Source organism: Stegostoma tigrinum, chromosome 8, assembly GCF_030684315.1.
Source record: "Stegostoma tigrinum isolate sSteTig4 chromosome 8, sSteTig4.hap1, whole genome shotgun sequence".
NCBI lineage: Eukaryota > Metazoa > Chordata > Chondrichthyes > Orectolobiformes > Stegostomatidae > Stegostoma > Stegostoma tigrinum.
The window spans coordinates 65,187,481-65,204,970 of NC_081361.1; the positions used below are offsets into that span (position 1 = coordinate 65,187,481).

At 40.5% G+C, this 17,490-nt stretch overlaps 1 protein-coding gene across 1 annotated transcript; it reads left to right on the forward strand.

Moving 5' to 3' along the window:
• Positions 1 to 696: 696 nt before the first annotated feature.
• LOC125456546 (uncharacterized) lies at positions 697 to 11,033 on the forward strand. Its single transcript, XM_048539757.2, has 2 exons — positions 697 to 1,511; positions 9,622 to 11,033. Exons 1-2 carry the CDS (start codon positions 1,145 to 1,147, stop codon positions 9,786 to 9,788), a joined length of 534 nt encoding a protein of 177 aa, XP_048395714.1. The 5' UTR covers positions 697 to 1,144; the 3' UTR covers positions 9,789 to 11,033.
• Positions 11,034 to 17,490: the final 6,457 nt, after the last annotated feature.

The following is a 17,490-nucleotide window of genomic DNA, read 5'->3' on the forward strand; positions in this document are numbered from 1 at the left end:
AAACCCATGAAGACAGTGTACAAACTCCACATGGAAAGTCAGGTGAGGTTGGAAAGAACCTGAGTCCCTGGCGCAGTGAGGCAGCAGTGCTAACCACTGAGCTCTGTGCCGAAAAGAAATGAAGTCACCAGAAACTGGATCAAGTGAGTTAGTACAGAGATTGAAATGAGCAAGGATGAGGGCATGATCAGTGCTGATATCAGGCAAGTCAGGTCAGGGGGAGGAAGGCACTGCAGACCCTTCCTTTGCATTATAACTCACTAACCCATCAGCGGAGAAAACACAAGCTTGAACAAAGGACACTTTCAGGTGAACATCATTAATATTTTCCAAACAACACTCACTTTACAATAGGTTCCCCAGTTATCTTGCATCTTGGGTTTTACTATTCCTTAATGCGACAAACCATAGGACTTTTGCAGCCAATGCAAATTTGTCAGAGTAGATTGCTACTGTATGATCCTGTGGGCCAACCCACCAGGGATAGACCGACTCTGCCTCCACATCAGTGTTAGCCGTTCGGGAGCGAATGCAGAAACCGTTTCCAACTTCCTGTAATGTTACAGCACATGCAGAAAGGTTGTGACACTCTGCAATCTAGGGTGACTTTATTAGCCTCATCTCCTTGCCCTTTCCCCGAATTCCTGCAAGGATTTTCTCTTTAGACTATTACGTACTTCCCCTTTTAAAGTCAGGCTGGGAGCTAAACTAACGGAATGGTTTTTACCCTGATTCGGATCTGAGCCCCAGCACTCCCGTGTCCTCCTGTGTAGTGGCTTTGGTTCGAAGTCATCATTGCTTCATTTTGTTCTGTCTTTGCTATCTGTTGCTGCCTGAAACCCCATTCAAGACCGAACACTGAGCCGGATGAACATCGAAGCAGATCCTCTCACTGGTAAGCTGTAGACTGACGCTGACCAGCTCAGAGTTCTCTCTAACACATGCCGCACATGCAGTCAGTTATCGCTCTCTGCCTGTCAGTCTGCGTTCAACAACACCAAAACCCCAGCCAGTCACGGTACTGAGCCCAGTTCTCCCATTCTGGACTGAGCCACAGCGCCGTTCCCTGTTTGTAGAGGTTGTAAAGCAATGCTGTAGAGATTTGCGATCTCCACCTGGGCTTTCTTTCCTCTCATGTGGCAACATGAGCCAGTGTAACGGGACGGCGATCAGCTTTCTGTCTCGGATTTTACCCGCTGTGAACAAGACGGCGAATTTGCTACAAAAAGCTGTGGAGACGACCACGTCGGCGGTGAGTTGGCTGGGTCCAGAAGAAGGCGATTATAATCCCGCAGGGAATGTCACCAACTCCACCGGGGACATGGAGCACCTCTTCCGGTATTCATTCTCCGACAATGGATTGCTGTACAAGGAATATAAAGCCCCGGCTCGGGACGCCATCCCGTTGCCAAAGGCTGTGCTTTACCTGTTGATGGCAGCCTTAGTGGTGGTGGCTGTGGTTTACGCTATTGTTGGGCATCTCATTAAGGACCTTGTGCACGACTTTGTGGGTGAGTAGCTGGACTCGTCACTAACCGATACAAACCATTTGTACAAACCAACACCGAGGCGTCCTTTAAACTCACAGATAGATATCATGTGAAAAGTTTTACGAGTGAACATAGACGCGATTGTTTTTTCATTTTGAATGTCCGCCCAAACCGACCGAGTGGGTAGTAATATTTGAGGCTGCAGTTAAAATGATCATCAATCCTACTACTGGTGATAATTGCAGTGATCACCCTCGGTAATATGAATGGTTTCTGAACGCTCTCAGCTTACTTAGAACTAAAAGGAGTTAAACAAAGAACTTAGAACTAAAAGAAGTTAAACCGTGAATAATCCGACAACATTTTGTTTCAACAAACTCAAAAAGCTTTACGATTTAACTAATGTAATCATTTTAAATTGTTTTGTTTCATTTTCCCGCATCTTTCCCTTTGGAATCCCACACGGGTACAGGGAGCTTTGTTGCCTTTTGACTGGTGTCTTTACTGATAATATAACAGCAATTCCAAATTAAACAGACAGATTGTCAGGTACTAATTTTTATCAAACGTCGTGCGTCAGGACTCGCTTTATTTCAGGAGCACACTTGCTTCGCTACTCAGCTTACACGGAACAACTTCGTGTGATCAAAGTTGGACCACCGAAGAAACGTTACTTACATTAAAATAGATCCAAATACTCTTCTGTTCAGCTGAAATAAAATATCATTTACAAGCACCCCGGGAGGACCGGTACCCAAATTAAACAATGAACAGCATGAAACTAAAGGGTTTAAGTTGGTAATGAAATATATTCTATAAGCTTCCCTCTTCTAATAATACAAGCAACGCACTATGTTATTTTCCTACCAACAGGTATATTGTGTAACCGCGCGTAAAAACTGAAGGTTTGGAGCCAGTTGATATCATTAGGGGAAAAATAAACCCGAAAGAACTGGAATGCTGGAAATCAGAAACAAAATCAAAAGCAGAAATTGCTGGAAAAACTCAACAGGGCTAGCAGTATTTGTGAAGAAGGGTCACTGGATCCGAAACGTTAACTCCGATTTCTCTCCACAGATGCTGGCAGACCTGCTGAGTTTTTCCAGCAACTTATGCTTTTGGTTTTGACATTATTAAAATAAATATATTTGAAATTTGATATCTAAATTCTAGAACAAGAATCTTAGCATGATTTAAAAACACAAAGTAGAAAAGAGGCAGCAAGTGAAATGCCAGCCATGTTGTGGTTGCTGTTTGACAAGTCAAATATTACAGATAAATATTAAGGAGATACAATTCAGGTTGTTCACAATTAAGGATATATAATTTTTAAGAGGGAGTTAGGGTCATCTGAAGAGGGAAAAGTCATTGGGAAGTCACCAGAACTAGATTTGGCACAGTACTATATTAGCACTGAATTTTTAAATCGATAGTCAACTGTTCATAAAGGAACACCCGCTTTCACCTGTAACACATTTCTTACAAAGTACAGTGCATTCACCACAGCCAGAAACAGTTCCAATCTGTTCTATTTTACAGTCTTTGACTGACATTGTAATCCTTTGTTGAACATAATTTCCTCCAGCCAAGTTTGTTATTCTAAAACAATTTTAAATCAAGAAGAATAGATTATTAAAAATTTTTTGTAGCAAATGTAACCAACTTTATCAGTTCATCAGCTGTAATTTCAATCTCCCATAAATCCAAGTACTTGATCCATTTTGCCTTTAAAAAGTAGCACAATTCCATCACTCACTTTATCAACATACAATCCAGTTGACCTCCCATCTGTTACCATTATTGCCTAAAGACATCAGGCAGTTGCTGGAAGAGATTGTGTCTTGTACAACACTAACAATAACTTTGAAATTCTCTGACCTGTTAATATTGGGAGGGATAGATGCTTTCCTGTTCCCCATTGTCTTTGCAGACTGTTTTTTTAAAGCAAACTGCTTAGAACAGTTTAAACTCAGTCTAGACTCCAGCGAAAGTCTATAAAGCCTGCTTGAATACAAAACAACTTTGCATTTAGTAGTTTAGTAAATATTATGTTGCACTCATTTAAACCTGTATCGCCAATTCCAGAATCGATGTGTTTCTGGAAAGTGAAAGTGAAATGTTTGAGTTTGAAATGTAGTTACTAGAGTAATACAATACGGAAATAGACCCTTCGAACTGTCCAGTCCATGTCAACCATAATCTCGATAATGTGGAAACAGGACATTCAGTCCACACTAACCGTCTGAAGAACATCCCACTCAGCCCCACCCCATCTCTATAACCCTGCATTTCCCATGGCTAATTTACCTGCACCTCCCTGGACACTATGGGCAATTTAGGATGGCCAATCCACATATTTCGCACATCTTTGGACTGTGGGAAGAAACTGGAGCACCTGGAGGAAACTCACACAGACACTGAAAGGGCTCTTTCAGTGGAAACTCTGCACTGGCAGTCACCTGATGTTGGAATTGACCCAAGTCGCTGGTGCTGGGGTCGCAGTGCTGACTAGTGAGCCACCATGCCACCCTAAAGCTAAACCCAGGTCCCATGCTGAACTAGTCTCACTTGTCTGCACTTCAGCCTTATCCCTCCAAACATTTCTTATTCATGTACTTAGTTAAATGTCTTTTAAATGTTGTAACTGTACCCACATCCACCACTTACTCTGAAAGTTCATTCCACATATGAACCACTCTGTGTGTAAAAAAAAATGCCACTCATGTCTTTTTAACTCTTTCTCCTCTCACGTTAAAAATAGGCCGCCTCGTCTTGAAATCCCCCAATTAGGGAAAAGGCCTTTCCTATTCATCTTTTCTCAACCTCTGATGACCTTATAAACCTCTATAAGGTTACCTCTCAATCTCCTACAGTCCTGTGAGAATGATTACTGTGTAGTTTTCACACCTCAAATTCAAATGGTTTCTTTTAAAAAAAATACTGAAATATGTTTTTTTTTAAAGGAAGGCAGTTTTGTTTGAGTCTATTTGCCAGTAAGAAGTATTATGGTGGATATCAAGGGCTAGTGCAATCCTTGTAGACAAAAGGATATCAACCATTACAGAACAGCTAGTGAGACATATTCACTCTACTAATCTGTAGATGATTACTAGTGAAAGACATTTAGATCTAGTTTTCAGAGCTTACTTTTTAACAAGGGAGTGACTTGACTAAAATTTTGCTCAGCTTCACACTGATTTTAACTGTAGTTCATACTTCAGTGTTTAGTATTGTGTACAGCTAGTCACAGTTATTATTGGAGCAAATATGGCAGACAGTTAGGACATGAGAGTAATCAGTGCGAATGATGAGTTAACCCGTTATTTTAAAGATGCACCAGCAAAATTTTTACGTTTCTTAATTCAAATGAATTAGGTAGACAGGGACGACTGGTTTTTAACAAATATCTTGAAATGTGACAATTCCCTTCGGGCTGCACTGAAATTTTGGACAAGATTATGTTCTTAAATCCAAACAAAAGACATTACTTAGTTAAGTAAGGCCTTACTTTAATCATTATAAAATGGAATGCCTTGAATTTGCTGATAAGTCATAGCCTAAGTCACCTTCAAGCTTCAACAATACTGATGACAAACATGTAATACAGTCAATAACAGTTCCTTCAGGTTTTTACAGTATGGAAAGAAACTATAAAGTGTGCAGTGGTAACATCATAGGACTAGTAATCCTGAGGCTCAGGCTAATTTTCTGGGGACATGGTGGGTTCAAATCCCACCATGGTAGCATTAATAAATTTTGAATTAAAAGCTAGTCTCAGTAATGGTGAGGTAACAAGGTGTAGAGCTGCATGAACACAGCAGGCCAAACAGCATCAGAGGAGCGGGAAGGTTGACATTTTGGGCCTAGGCCCTTCTTCAGAAATAGGGGAGGGGAAGGGGGTTCTGAAATAAATAGGGAGAGAGGGAGAGAGGGGGAGACAGATGGAAGATGGATAGAGGAGAAGATAGGTAGAGAGGAGACAGACAGGTCAAAGAGGCAGGGATGGAGTCAGTAAAGGTGATTTAGATTGCGAGTTAGGGAGGAGATAGGTCAGTCCAGGGAGGATGGACAGGTCAACGGGGTGAGATGAGGTTAGTAGGTAGGAGATGGTGGTGGGGCTTGAGGTGGGAGGAGGGGATAGGTGGGAGGAAGGACAGGTTAGGGAGGCGGGGAAAAGCTGGGCTGGTTTTGGGATGCGATGGGGGAGGGGAGATTTTGAAACTTGTGGAGTCTACAGTGATACCATTGGGCTGCAAGGTTCCCAAGCGGAATATGAGTTGCTGTTCCTGCAACCTTCGGGTGACATTGTTGTGGCACTGCATGAGGCCCAGAGAGATCCAATGAGTTTTTTCCGGAGGGAGGAGGGTAACTTCTTCAAGGTAGGTATCTACTTACGTCACCACCCAAAGGTTGCAGGAACAGCACCTCATATTCTGCTCGGGAACCCTGCAGCCCAATGGTATCAATGTAGACTTCACAAGCTTCAAAATCTCCCCTCCCCCAACTGTGTCCCAAAACCAGCCCAGCTTTTCCCCACCTTCCTAACCTGCCCTTCCTCCTACATATCCCCTCCTCCCACCTCAAGCCCCAACCCCATCTCCTATCTACTAACCTCTTCCCGCCCCATTGACCTGTCCATCCTCCCTGAACTGACCTATCTCCTCCCTAACTCCCCACCTACACTCACCTTTACTGGCTCCATCCCCGTCTCTTTGACCTGTCTGTCTCCTCTCCACCTATCTTCTCCTCTATCCATCTTCTATCACCCTCTCTCCCTATTTATTTCAGAACCCCCTTCCCCTCCCCCATTTCTGAAGATGGGCCTAGGCCCGAAATGTCAACCTTTCTGCTCCTATGATGCTGCTTGGCCTGCTATATTCATCCAGCTCTACACATAGTTATCTCAGATTCTCCAGCATTTGCTGTTCCAACTATCTCAGTAATGCAGACCATACAACTATAATTGATTGTTATTAAAACTCATTCGATTCAATAATGTCCATTAGGGATGGAAATTTGCCATCCTTACCTAGTCTGATCTACATATATGCTAGGCCAAAAGCAATATGGGTGACTCTTATTTGTCTTTTGAGATGGTCTGGAAAACCACTCAGCACAATATAGTTACACCCACATTCCATCAAACGAGCAAAAAAATGCAAGACCCTTGATAAGATGTGTCCTTGAAACACTAAATTTCAAGGTAATCAAAATGAATAAAAATGCGCAAATTGATTCCTTAATGGTACAACATTAGGAGAAAATACATATCTTTGCTGAAATACAAACATTTAGAAAAAGCTAGTTACTTTGCAAATCAAATTTTTAATAGATATTTTATTCACTAAAAAATTGAAAGCTGACTAAAATACTTTTGAACTTTGCCCACCTCTGCCCCTATGTCTCCCTCATAGCTACTAAGTTAGTTATTTATGCTTTCATTATCAGTTTTGCCAATGTTCCCCATTGGACTTTTGAACTCTATCTGTATAAGGTTTTACTAATCTAAAATTTTCTACCAAACCACCAACTTCGTCCTACACAATGTATTACTCCTATACTTCCTCTATCCTAGTCAATTTCCATTGTCACCTACTTCCTAGTGTCTTGAATTTGGAATCCTTCTACAACCGTGCCCCCAGCTTTTCATTAACCATGTATTTTATGGTCTTCTCCAAGTAATCAAACACACATATTAGCTTGGGTCAGTTGTAACAGTCTTGGCTTTGATTCAGAAGGCTTCGTGTTCAACCCCCCCCTTTCTGTGTACTTGAATATAGAGAGTTCTTTACTGTTACATGTGTCATTTCTTTAGAAGGAACATTAAAGTGGGGCTGTATCTGTTCAAGTGGATGTTTAACATCAATGGTACCACCAAGAGAAAAGTCGGTAAACCTTTCCAGTGCCCTGGCCGACGTTTCTGTGTCAACTTGCATGTTTTAGGAATTGTTGATTTTCTAGCCAGCATTGTTACATTTTAGTGCCAAATCAATTTCCATATATTTAAAACAAATGGCTGCTCACAGGTTTCAGGTAATGAGATATTTATTATTTCTTGGATTTTGTGTTAACTTTCAGCTTTTCTTAAAAGGAGTCATGAAATATACAGAGGTTACAGTGGGCAGCACAGTGACTCAGTGGTTAGCACTGCTGCTGTCTCACAGCGCCAGGGACCCGTGCTCGACTTTGTCCACAGTTAACTGTCTGTGTGGAGCTTGCACATTCTTCCCGTGTCTGTGTGGGTTTCCTCTGGGTGCTCTGGCTACCTCCCACAGACCAAAGATGTGCAGGCTAGGTGGATTGGCTGTGCTAAATTGCCCGGATTGTTCAGGGAAGTGTAGTTTAGGTGGGTTATAGGGGGATGGGTCTGAGTGGAATGCTTTCAGGGTTGGTGTGGACCTGTTGGGCAGAAGGGCCTGTTTCCACAACGTAGGGATTCGATGAAAAAAAAGGGGTCTCAGTTTGACATCTAACATGCTGTAGAGGTGCTGGTGTGGGACTGGGTTGGACAATATCAGAAATCACATGACACCAGCAGGCTTATGTGAAAACACAAGCTTTCAGAGATTTGCTCCTTCTTCAGGTGTTCGTGAACAAAGAATGAAGCTCTGAAAGCTTGTGTTTTCAAATAAGCCTGTCGGACTATAACCTATTGTCATGTGATTTCTGACCTTTAACATCAGACAGCCAGTGTCTATGATAGTTTTGCATTGGAAATGAAACCTAGATTTTTGTGCAAACATCTTTAAAGTGACATTGAATGCAGAACCATCCAACTCTCAAAGGTGAGAGTACTGCCAAATGATCCACAGTTAATAAGTGGAGGAAAAGAGACAAAAGAGTGGGGAGAGAAGCAGTCAAGTTTGAGTGAAGAGCAACAATGAAAGAGAAAGAGAGAGAATTGGAATTCTGACAGGCAATGAGAGATTTAAGAAACAAGACAACAGGACGAGCCAAGGAAAATAGCAGAAATGAGCACATGTGGGCATTCCAGAAAGGAGAGAGAATGAAGCATAAAATGTTAGCAAAGGGTTTATGCTGGAGTAATAAACCGTAGTAAGTTGTGAAATTCAGTTTAATAAATCTGGTAATTTGTGAGCTAGTATCAGATAGAATTATTGTGAATGGTGTTGGATTGTTGTAAAGACATCCTTGTTCACTGTTGGAGCCTGCTACCTCTATCAGTTCATTCAGTCTTATCTTCCACATGACGTGGCAGACTATTATTTCTTATTCAGTCAGTTTCAGCTGTCTATTATTCTCAATGTATTCAATTTTACTCATTTGTTATCTCCAACTAACCAGTACAACCTACCTCTTATTTCTCACGTAATTAGTCTTATGTATCTGCTATTTTCTGTGATCACTCCCTTTGTATTCCATGACATCAGATCGGTATATCTGTCATATTCCATAGAACGAATCCTAGAGAATCTGTTACTCTGCATATAATAAGGCCATTTCATGAGTTATGAACCATCTAATTAGTTCCATGCATCTATTATCCTCCGCAATCAACTCTACAGATGTGTTTTTCTATGTGAATATTACTATGGATTTGTCATTTTCCATTTAATTGCTGCCACCATGTGTTCTTTTTTGAGAGCAATGTGACACTGAATTGAAATTAATATTTGAAAAATATTTATAAGATGGATGATAAATGTTTAAGATGAACCTTAAAGGAAAATGTACTCTGTTAGTTGGCCTTAGAAATTCAAGTTAAAAGCTAAAAAATTTCTGAATGTTATTTTCTGATCTATTTGATTTGCTCCCCACATTGCTGTTAATATTTGTGTAGCATTTCTTCAGGTGCAACATGTCATCTGGAAAACTGTCATTCATTAATTTTCTAATTTAGATGGTAATTAGTTGCAGGGGAATGAACTGATTATGTCAGTTATATAATAATTCCTATTCTGTAACTGCTATCACATCAGGTTGCAGATATTGTAAATGGATGAGCTGCCTTAGTACAAATTATTCCTATTCTACTGATATAGAAGAACAATGATAAGAAATGTTTCTGCTGGTAGCATAATCAAGCTGGGGTTGAATTGTTGTTAGCGACACTGTCCTTTTGTTCTCCTTTCTGGTTTCCTTTCTATACAATGCTCTTTTTTTTAAACAGATTGGTTATTTGGACCAACTCCAGATGACAGCAGCAATAAAAGCGATTTGAAATGCATTTCCAGTAGCTTGAATGACGTAAATAGCCAGCACCATGGAGGAGGTGAAAAAACAGATGAACTGGTGATTTTCATAGAAGATCATTTATATTTACCTCAGGACACATGAAAGTGACTGAACTATCAATGTGAGAACACAATGACATAGGAATACAGGTTATTCTTCTTTAGTTATTGAAATCATAATGATAAACTGAATCCAGCATTTTCTATCCCCCAACTCTCAAATACAGAATAAACTTGGACATGATAATGACAAGGGAAATGTTCATGTTTGCTCAGCTGTCATCAGAACATTAATTGTGAGTAACGACACCCATAGCTTTGGACTTGGTAATTGATGATTTTTTTATATTCAAATATTTTCTTGACATTGCTTTTGTATATCACGTGGATGTGGAAAAAGGAGCAATGTCATTTACCGGCACAATCAACAAGGGGCCTACTCCTGGAGGAGTTTTCATCTCAGGGACTAGTGTCCCTTTAAAATTTCAACACAAATATGAACTGTGTACCAACTACTGATTGTTGTTTAAAATTATTTCAATTAGAATAATGTTGGTGATTCACAGGGATATGAAATGCACTGTCATTTTTCAATCGAACCATTCCATTGAATTTTTTAATTGAAAAGTTTCAGCTGAATTATTTATGAGATAAGAATGCCTAGAAATTAACATTGATATAACTTTTTTCTCAGAATTTGTCAAAGTAAATTGTAGTGTATTGGATCTATTGTTTATGTGGTTGTTATAATGTCTGTCTTCAAATTCTAAAATGAGCAATTGATAGAAAAAAATTCCTCCCCATTCACTGTGTTACTTATTTCTCAACATATCCTATGGTAGTGAGAGACATTTTCACAAAATAATGCAGCCACTCGGCTGTGAACAGATAGGTTGCCGGCAGAATGTTACTGCAATTTGAATTTGGATCAAATTTCTAGTAGATTTTATTGTAAGATTCCAATATTAACTAACAACAACTGTCTGTACACTTTGGCTAGTCTTTTAGTAAAAAGCTTTCTGTAACTGAATATTTTGACAGTGAATATGAAGAGTTTCCCTTGTGCTTGATAAGTGTTTGCAATGTTTAACATACCTTTTGCCCCAATTCTATGTTGAACAAGTCAAGAAAAGTTGCGTCAGTGCCTGAAAGTGTTGACCATAAAACTTCTTATCACTTAAATATATTTTACTTCTGAGCTAATTCAAAGATTTTGTGCTTTTACATCTCATTTGTAGTTTGGTGTAAGTTTAAATTGTTACAATAGATCTATTAATGGCATAATTGTAAACTAGAAAACCATGAAAAGAAATTAAAATATATTTTGTGTTTATATGTACTTTTGGAGAAATGTTTACAGAGAAAATCTGGATCCTGAGATTAAATGGTGTGTCCTGTCTTTATTCACAAACATTTGTCATTTTCATAAAGTACAAGAAATAGAATGTCACATTAAAAACAAACTTGTTCACTGTGATGAGTGAGCAGTGGCTGTTCAATAAAAAGAGAAAAATATTGCAAAGGCTCATTAGCTATGATGGGACATCATATTTTATAGAGATCTGTGTGACATGGCTGTGGTGATATCTGTGGTATAATCAAATGAAAAATCCGGTAAGGCCCATTTGACATGGGGAGCAGCTCACTCCATCTTTTATATTTTTGACAAGCAACAAGTTGAGCTTCTTGCGAGGCTGTAATGAGTTGTGAATTAAGGGGGATTATTGATAATTAAACATCTTGCTAATAGATCAACTTGCCGTATTAATATTCAGCTTCCGATCTTACCAAATGTGCCAAACAAGCTTGACATTGAAAAAACTTGAAAACTGGAAACTGGAACGGGTACCTGGCCAGTTTATCTCACTGTGTGTGATAAAGGATTTCAATATGGTACTTGACCAAACTGCACCATGGGGCATGATCCACTGGGTCTGACCACTGAACCGAAGAGTAAACAGAGTTGGGAATGAAAAGCCTCTACTCTGGGAAGGAAACTCAGCAAGTTATTCTTTGAGACTTGGGCTTGGATGTGATGGGAAGGGGGATGACAATTGTGATTGAGGACAACAGTATCTGCAAGGCAGAATATGGTAAAGCATAGATGGGACAATGCTCCGACTGGGGGGAATAGGGCGAAATGTATGACCTCATTCAGTACGAGTACCTCTTTTGCCAGGAGCTGCGTGGGATTGGTGGGCAGGTTGATGTAGACAGTCTGAGTAGGGACCTGGGGAGGTAAAAGCGTATTGGTTTTATGGCAGGTTCTAATAGGAAGTGGGTTTGGATGTTTTGGACCTCAACAATATTTAGAGGCAACGGCTGCAAGCCGATTGCTAAGGAGCACTCATTGTTGCCTTCCATTGTATTGGAAATCAAAGGTGTGCAATGGGGAAGAAAAAGGCTGAGACAGCACATGGAGTGGGCAGAGAACATAACTTGACCTGTGAGCAAGGGGGCTGTAGGACTCATCGATGTTAAGGCTTTTAAAGGGAAAGAGCACTGAGCAGGCCATTGCACTGTACAGGATGCAGGGACCCTAACTTTTGTGCAGCCTAATGCATTGCCTCATTTGCGTTGCACTTCCCCTTGTTCCTCTTGCTTCTAGATGATACAGGAGGCTCTCAGCACAGACAACAATCCATGAAGCATCATGTGTGATCATCAAGTTCTGCCTCATTTTGGAAGAATGACATTCAGGACTACACAGGGAGATGAACAGCCAGATGTAAGGTGAAAGCAGCGACATTTATAAATAAGAGCAAAATAAGATATGAATGAATGATATTATATTATTGTTACCTGTGACCCAAAAGTGACCTCAATTAGTTTCCTCCTCCCTCTCCCTCTCACCACAACATTGTGTACTCCCTGGTTCTGCAGCTGGAGTGAAGCATGTGTACTCAGTAGTGGAGGACATTGGTCCTGGGCATTTGGTGGGCCAATTGTGGGGTGCTTGTGTCTGAACAAGCCTTACACGCAGAGGGTCTTCTTGCCAGATGCAAGTTGACCCTAAAACAAACAGAAAATGTTGGCGAATCTCATTAGTCTGGCAGCATCTATGGAAAAAGAAACAGAGTAAATGTATCGAGTCTAATATACTCTTCTTCAAAACTAAAACCTCCTCAGCATGGATGTCCAACAGTGAAAGGGTGGAGCTGGAGGGCCAGACCATCTCTGGAGTGCCCTGACAGGAGACATCTGTGGATGTTGCAGGTGACTTCTCCTCTGTCTGGGTGCCTCATAGCATTGCACCATCTCCATGTGAGGAAGGGGCACATGAAGTGTATGCCAGGCTTCCTATCCCATTGTTGCCATGACTTCATTCCTGAGGACCAATGACTGGGGTGATGAAGTAGATAGTGTGCACCTTCCCAGCAGATCCTGAGTGGGCTGGACCTGGATCTCCATAGCAGCCACCAGCCTGTCCATGGAGGCAGACAGGTGATCTCAAGATGCTAAACAACTGCAGCAGGAGTGTGCTGCTCCTGCTCCCACCCTTCTTATCCCTGATTACTGACATTAAGGAGTCTCTTGCCTGGTATTGAGCAGGTGCCTGGTCTCTGGCAACACTGAGTGTCAGGAGCCTGAGGTGTAGACCTATCACAGTGAGATGATCATCAAAATGTGCCCCTACATCTTCACTGGGGTAGTGTTGTGGAAATCAAGATCTGTTACTCCTGGAATCATCATAAAAGTTAAAGATTCTATAAAAATACATAAAATTTCCCAATTTACATGTTTTTTAGACCCAGGTTGTCAGAAAGCATGGACCAGTTTTCTGTACTTAAAAGTTAATATTTATTACAAATAAATGCATCCTAGTTGCAGATAAGCAATTATGAACCGCCCCTCCACACAAATATAGTCAGGTGCCAAAACTTGGTGTCCAGGGTGGAAGAAAAGACTGAGAAGACAGTTCAATAGTTCCTATCCATAGGAATCATTGAGATGATCCTTTTGGCCTTGCTGCTTCTCAATTTTCATTATTAAGACATTTTGATTTGTTTGCAGAAGGGTAAGGTTGACTGGTTCATGCTGAGAAAGTCTCTGTTATGTTGTGTAAGAGCCATGTCTTACAGTCAGTGAAGAGAGAAATGAACTTACTTTCTTAAATTTTACGTGTTTGTTACTGCAGAAAAAAACCCAGCCCCTTCCCTGTCAGAGCTCCAATGGCTAATGGCCAAACATTCACACCTACATGTTGTTCAACTCCATGGGAGTCAATTGCATTGCTAATGGCAGACAGAAGACCCTTTGCCACAGATAACTGACCAACATTCTACAGATCAACTAGCTCCTGGCTGCTGACTGGATCTCCCTTCATACATTACCTTTGGCTCCAGCTCATCGGTAGTAATCTCCTCCACTGCATGAACAAGGAACAGTGTAAACAGCACTTATAATAAAATGAGATAGAAGGAACTGCCGATGCTGGAGTCTGAGATAACAAGGTTTAGAGCTGGATGAACACAGCAAGCCAGGCAGCATTAGAGGAGCAGGAAAGCTTACATTTTGGATCTGGACCCTTCTTCAGAAATGGGGGAAGGGAAGGGGACTCTGAAATTCAGGAGGGAGGAGGGTAACTTCTTTAAGGTAGGCATCCTTAGAAGAGGCTTCGCAGTGGGCTTAAAACTCACTCATAATAATAAACTCGTATATAATAAAAACTTGCTTTTGAAAATGTAGGAATCATTTCCACAATACTTGGCTTCTAAATCAATCCACTTCTCATTTCAGACCCAATCAAAATACGGAAAAATGAAAACATCGAGTCTTTATGCTCAAAAACGTAAATACCCTATTTTATATCAACACAGAATGTGGTTTTTCTGCTGATTAGTCATGACTGCTTGTTAAAATATGGCAATTTGAAAAGAAAAATTGCTGTTTCTCATCTCTAGAAGTCCCATAAGGAGCTAGTGTTGAGGTGACATAAGAACAGAAATAAGCAGAGCATTGCCAGATCACAGCCTCCATGCCTTGCTTTGCTATGCTTTGCCCTCCCACTTAGCATTTTGGCAGTTCAGTCAGAGCCAAAAACTGTCAACACTGCTGCATTGATGAGCCGCTTCGTGCAGACACAGATAGATGTGTGCTTATGCTCTGTGTGTGCTTGTCATCCTCATCAGCGAGATGGGTAGCACAGCAAGATGTTGTAACTTAAGGTAAATGGTAGTGATATGTTGAACAACATTAATTTTTCATAAATCTGAGAGCCCTTAGTTTCTAAGTTTGAATAACCTGCAGATTTCAAACCAAACTTTCCTGGTTTGGAAAATTCACGATCTCTGGGCTCCCCTCCCCCTCCCCTGTCCTGACAAATGGTTTTGGTCCAAAATGTTGACTTCCTTGCTCCTCAGTTACTGTATCACCTGTTGTGCTTTTCCAGCTCTGCATTTATTGACTCTAGTTTCCAGCGTCTGCAGTCCTTTCTGTCTCCTCTCCAGCTGAAATGACCTCTTCTTGAACTCCTTCTGGAGAAAAACTAAGCTTGCTTTTGAAATCAATTCTGGAATTTTCTGAATTTTAAAACATGCTCCATTCTAGATTCTTCTGATTTTAAGCAACGATAATAGCCTTTAATGTTTATCTGCCATAAGCCAAACAGTATAAACAACTTTCCATTAACACCACATGGGTCAACAATTACCTGCTTTCTCATGAATACTGGATATTGGTCACTTGCTGGAAGAACTCTCTGGCCTTTGGATTGGGAACCCCTCATGGAAGTAACCAACACCCAACTGCCTCTATTTTGAAATTGAAACTTCCAGAACTGATATCATTGAATATAAATTATAAACCTTTCATCATGACAGAAACAGATGCTAAAGTGAGACACCTTCATGCTGTAGAATGGAGTCTTTGCTAAATGTTTAAATCTGGTACTTACTGTCAACACAAAGAATTCTATAGTCAGAAAAATTGTGACTTCATTAAGAAAGGGTTATGATACCCAAAATGCTGAACTATATGTTGCTGATTTTAGTGTTAAACCCAATTTCACCAGTTAACAATGGCCCACCACCCACAAAGAGAGGTTTGAAATAGTTTTTGATCATGTTTAACTCTAATAAGATCTCAATAGTAGATATTAGCAACTATATTAGAAATTTCCATACCTTTCTTTATATTAGCAGATTATCCTGGGCATTGCTTCTGCTGAGCTAAAGATGTTACAAGGACAAAGGGGCTTTACTCAGCTGTGTTGCCAAGAAAATAAATCCACTGTCATCAGAACAGCTTCATACTTGACGGTGGCGAGACTGATTGCCGGTGAGAATAGGCTATTAGCCATCCCCCAATAGCAGCTAAATTGTAGGACAAAATGTATATCTAGAAATAGTTTGGGCTTGTAGGAAAAGTAATGCTATAAAATTGTGAGCAATTTTAATCTTCAGATTGATAGGTCAAATTTCACTGTCAAAGACAATCTTGAGAACAAATTCATAGAGTGTATTTTGAACAGTTTCGTAGAACAGAGTGAACTGAACAAGTTCATTTCAACACCTCCAGGGAAAAGTGATCATAATGTGAAAAATTTTGCATTTACTTTATATTGAAAAACTTGGTTCTGAAAGTAATGTCTTAAACTTAAACAAAGGCAATTTCATGGCTTTGACAGTGAGACTTGACTAAAGTAGACAGGGAAAATAGATTAAAAGGTAAGATGGTCAAGAAGCAGTAGCAGAGAGAGAAGGAGGATATTAAGTAACTCTCAACAAAGTATATTCAATTGAAAAAGAAAGACATCGCGAGACGGATGCATCATGTGTGGCTGGAGGATGATATCAAATTGAAAGAGTATGCACAATTCTGTGAAGATTAGTGATAGGAAAAAAGGTTGGGAAAAGTTTAGAATGCTGGGATCCATTATTAAGGAAGTATTCGTAGGATGATTAGAAAATTGTGGCATATCAAGCAGAGTTAATATAGTTTCATGAAATGGAAATCTTGCTAGACGGATCCATTATAGAGTCATAGAGTCAGAGAGATGTACAGCATGGAAACAGACCCTTTGGTCCAACTCGCCCATGCCAATCATATACCCTAAATAAATCTAGTCCCATTTGCCAGCGTTTGGTCCATATCCCTCTAAACCCTTCTGGCTCATAAATCCATCCAGATGCCTTTTAAAATGTTGTAATTGTACCAGCCTCCACCACTTCCTCTGGCAGCTCATTCTATACGGGCAACACTCTCTGTGTGAAAAAGGTGCCATTAGGTTTATTTTAAATCATTCTCCTCTCACCGTAAATAATTTGCTCACCACTGGTGTCAGGCTTACAGGTCTATAGTTCCCTGGCTTTTCCTTACCACCTTTCTTAAATAGTGGCACTATGTTATCCAGTTTTCAGCACCTCACCTGTGGCTATCGATGATACAAATACCTCAGCAAGGGGCCAGCAAACACTTCCTCAGCTTCCCAAAGAATACTAGGGTACACCTAATCTGGTCCTGGGGATTTATCCACCTTTGCGTTTTAACCTGTTCAGCACCTCCTCCTCTGTAATATGGGCATTTTTTTCAAGGTGTCACTGTTTATTTTCCCACGTTCTCTATCTTCCGTCTCCTTCTCCACAGTAAACACCGATGCAAAATATTCATTCAGTATCTCCCCATCTCCTGCAGTTCCACACGTAGGTGGCCTTGCAAATCTTTAGAGGGCCCTATTCTCTCTAGTTACCCTTTTGTCCTTAATGTATTTGTAGAATCGTTTGGATTCTCCTTAACCCTATTTGGCAAAGCTATCTCATGTCCCCTTTTTGCCTCCTGATCTCCCTCTTAAGTATACTTTTACT

Excerpts from the sequence above, each read along its gene's own strand:
- LOC125456546 (XM_048539757.2), top strand. The coding sequence starts at position 1,145 with ATGAGCCAGTGTAACGGGACGGCGATCAGCTTTCTGTCTCGGATTTTA. Across the intron at positions 1,512-9,621 it reads CCTTGTGCACGACTTTGTGG|ATTGGTTATTTGGACCAACT; the intron begins GTGAGTAGCTGG and ends TTTTTTAAACAG.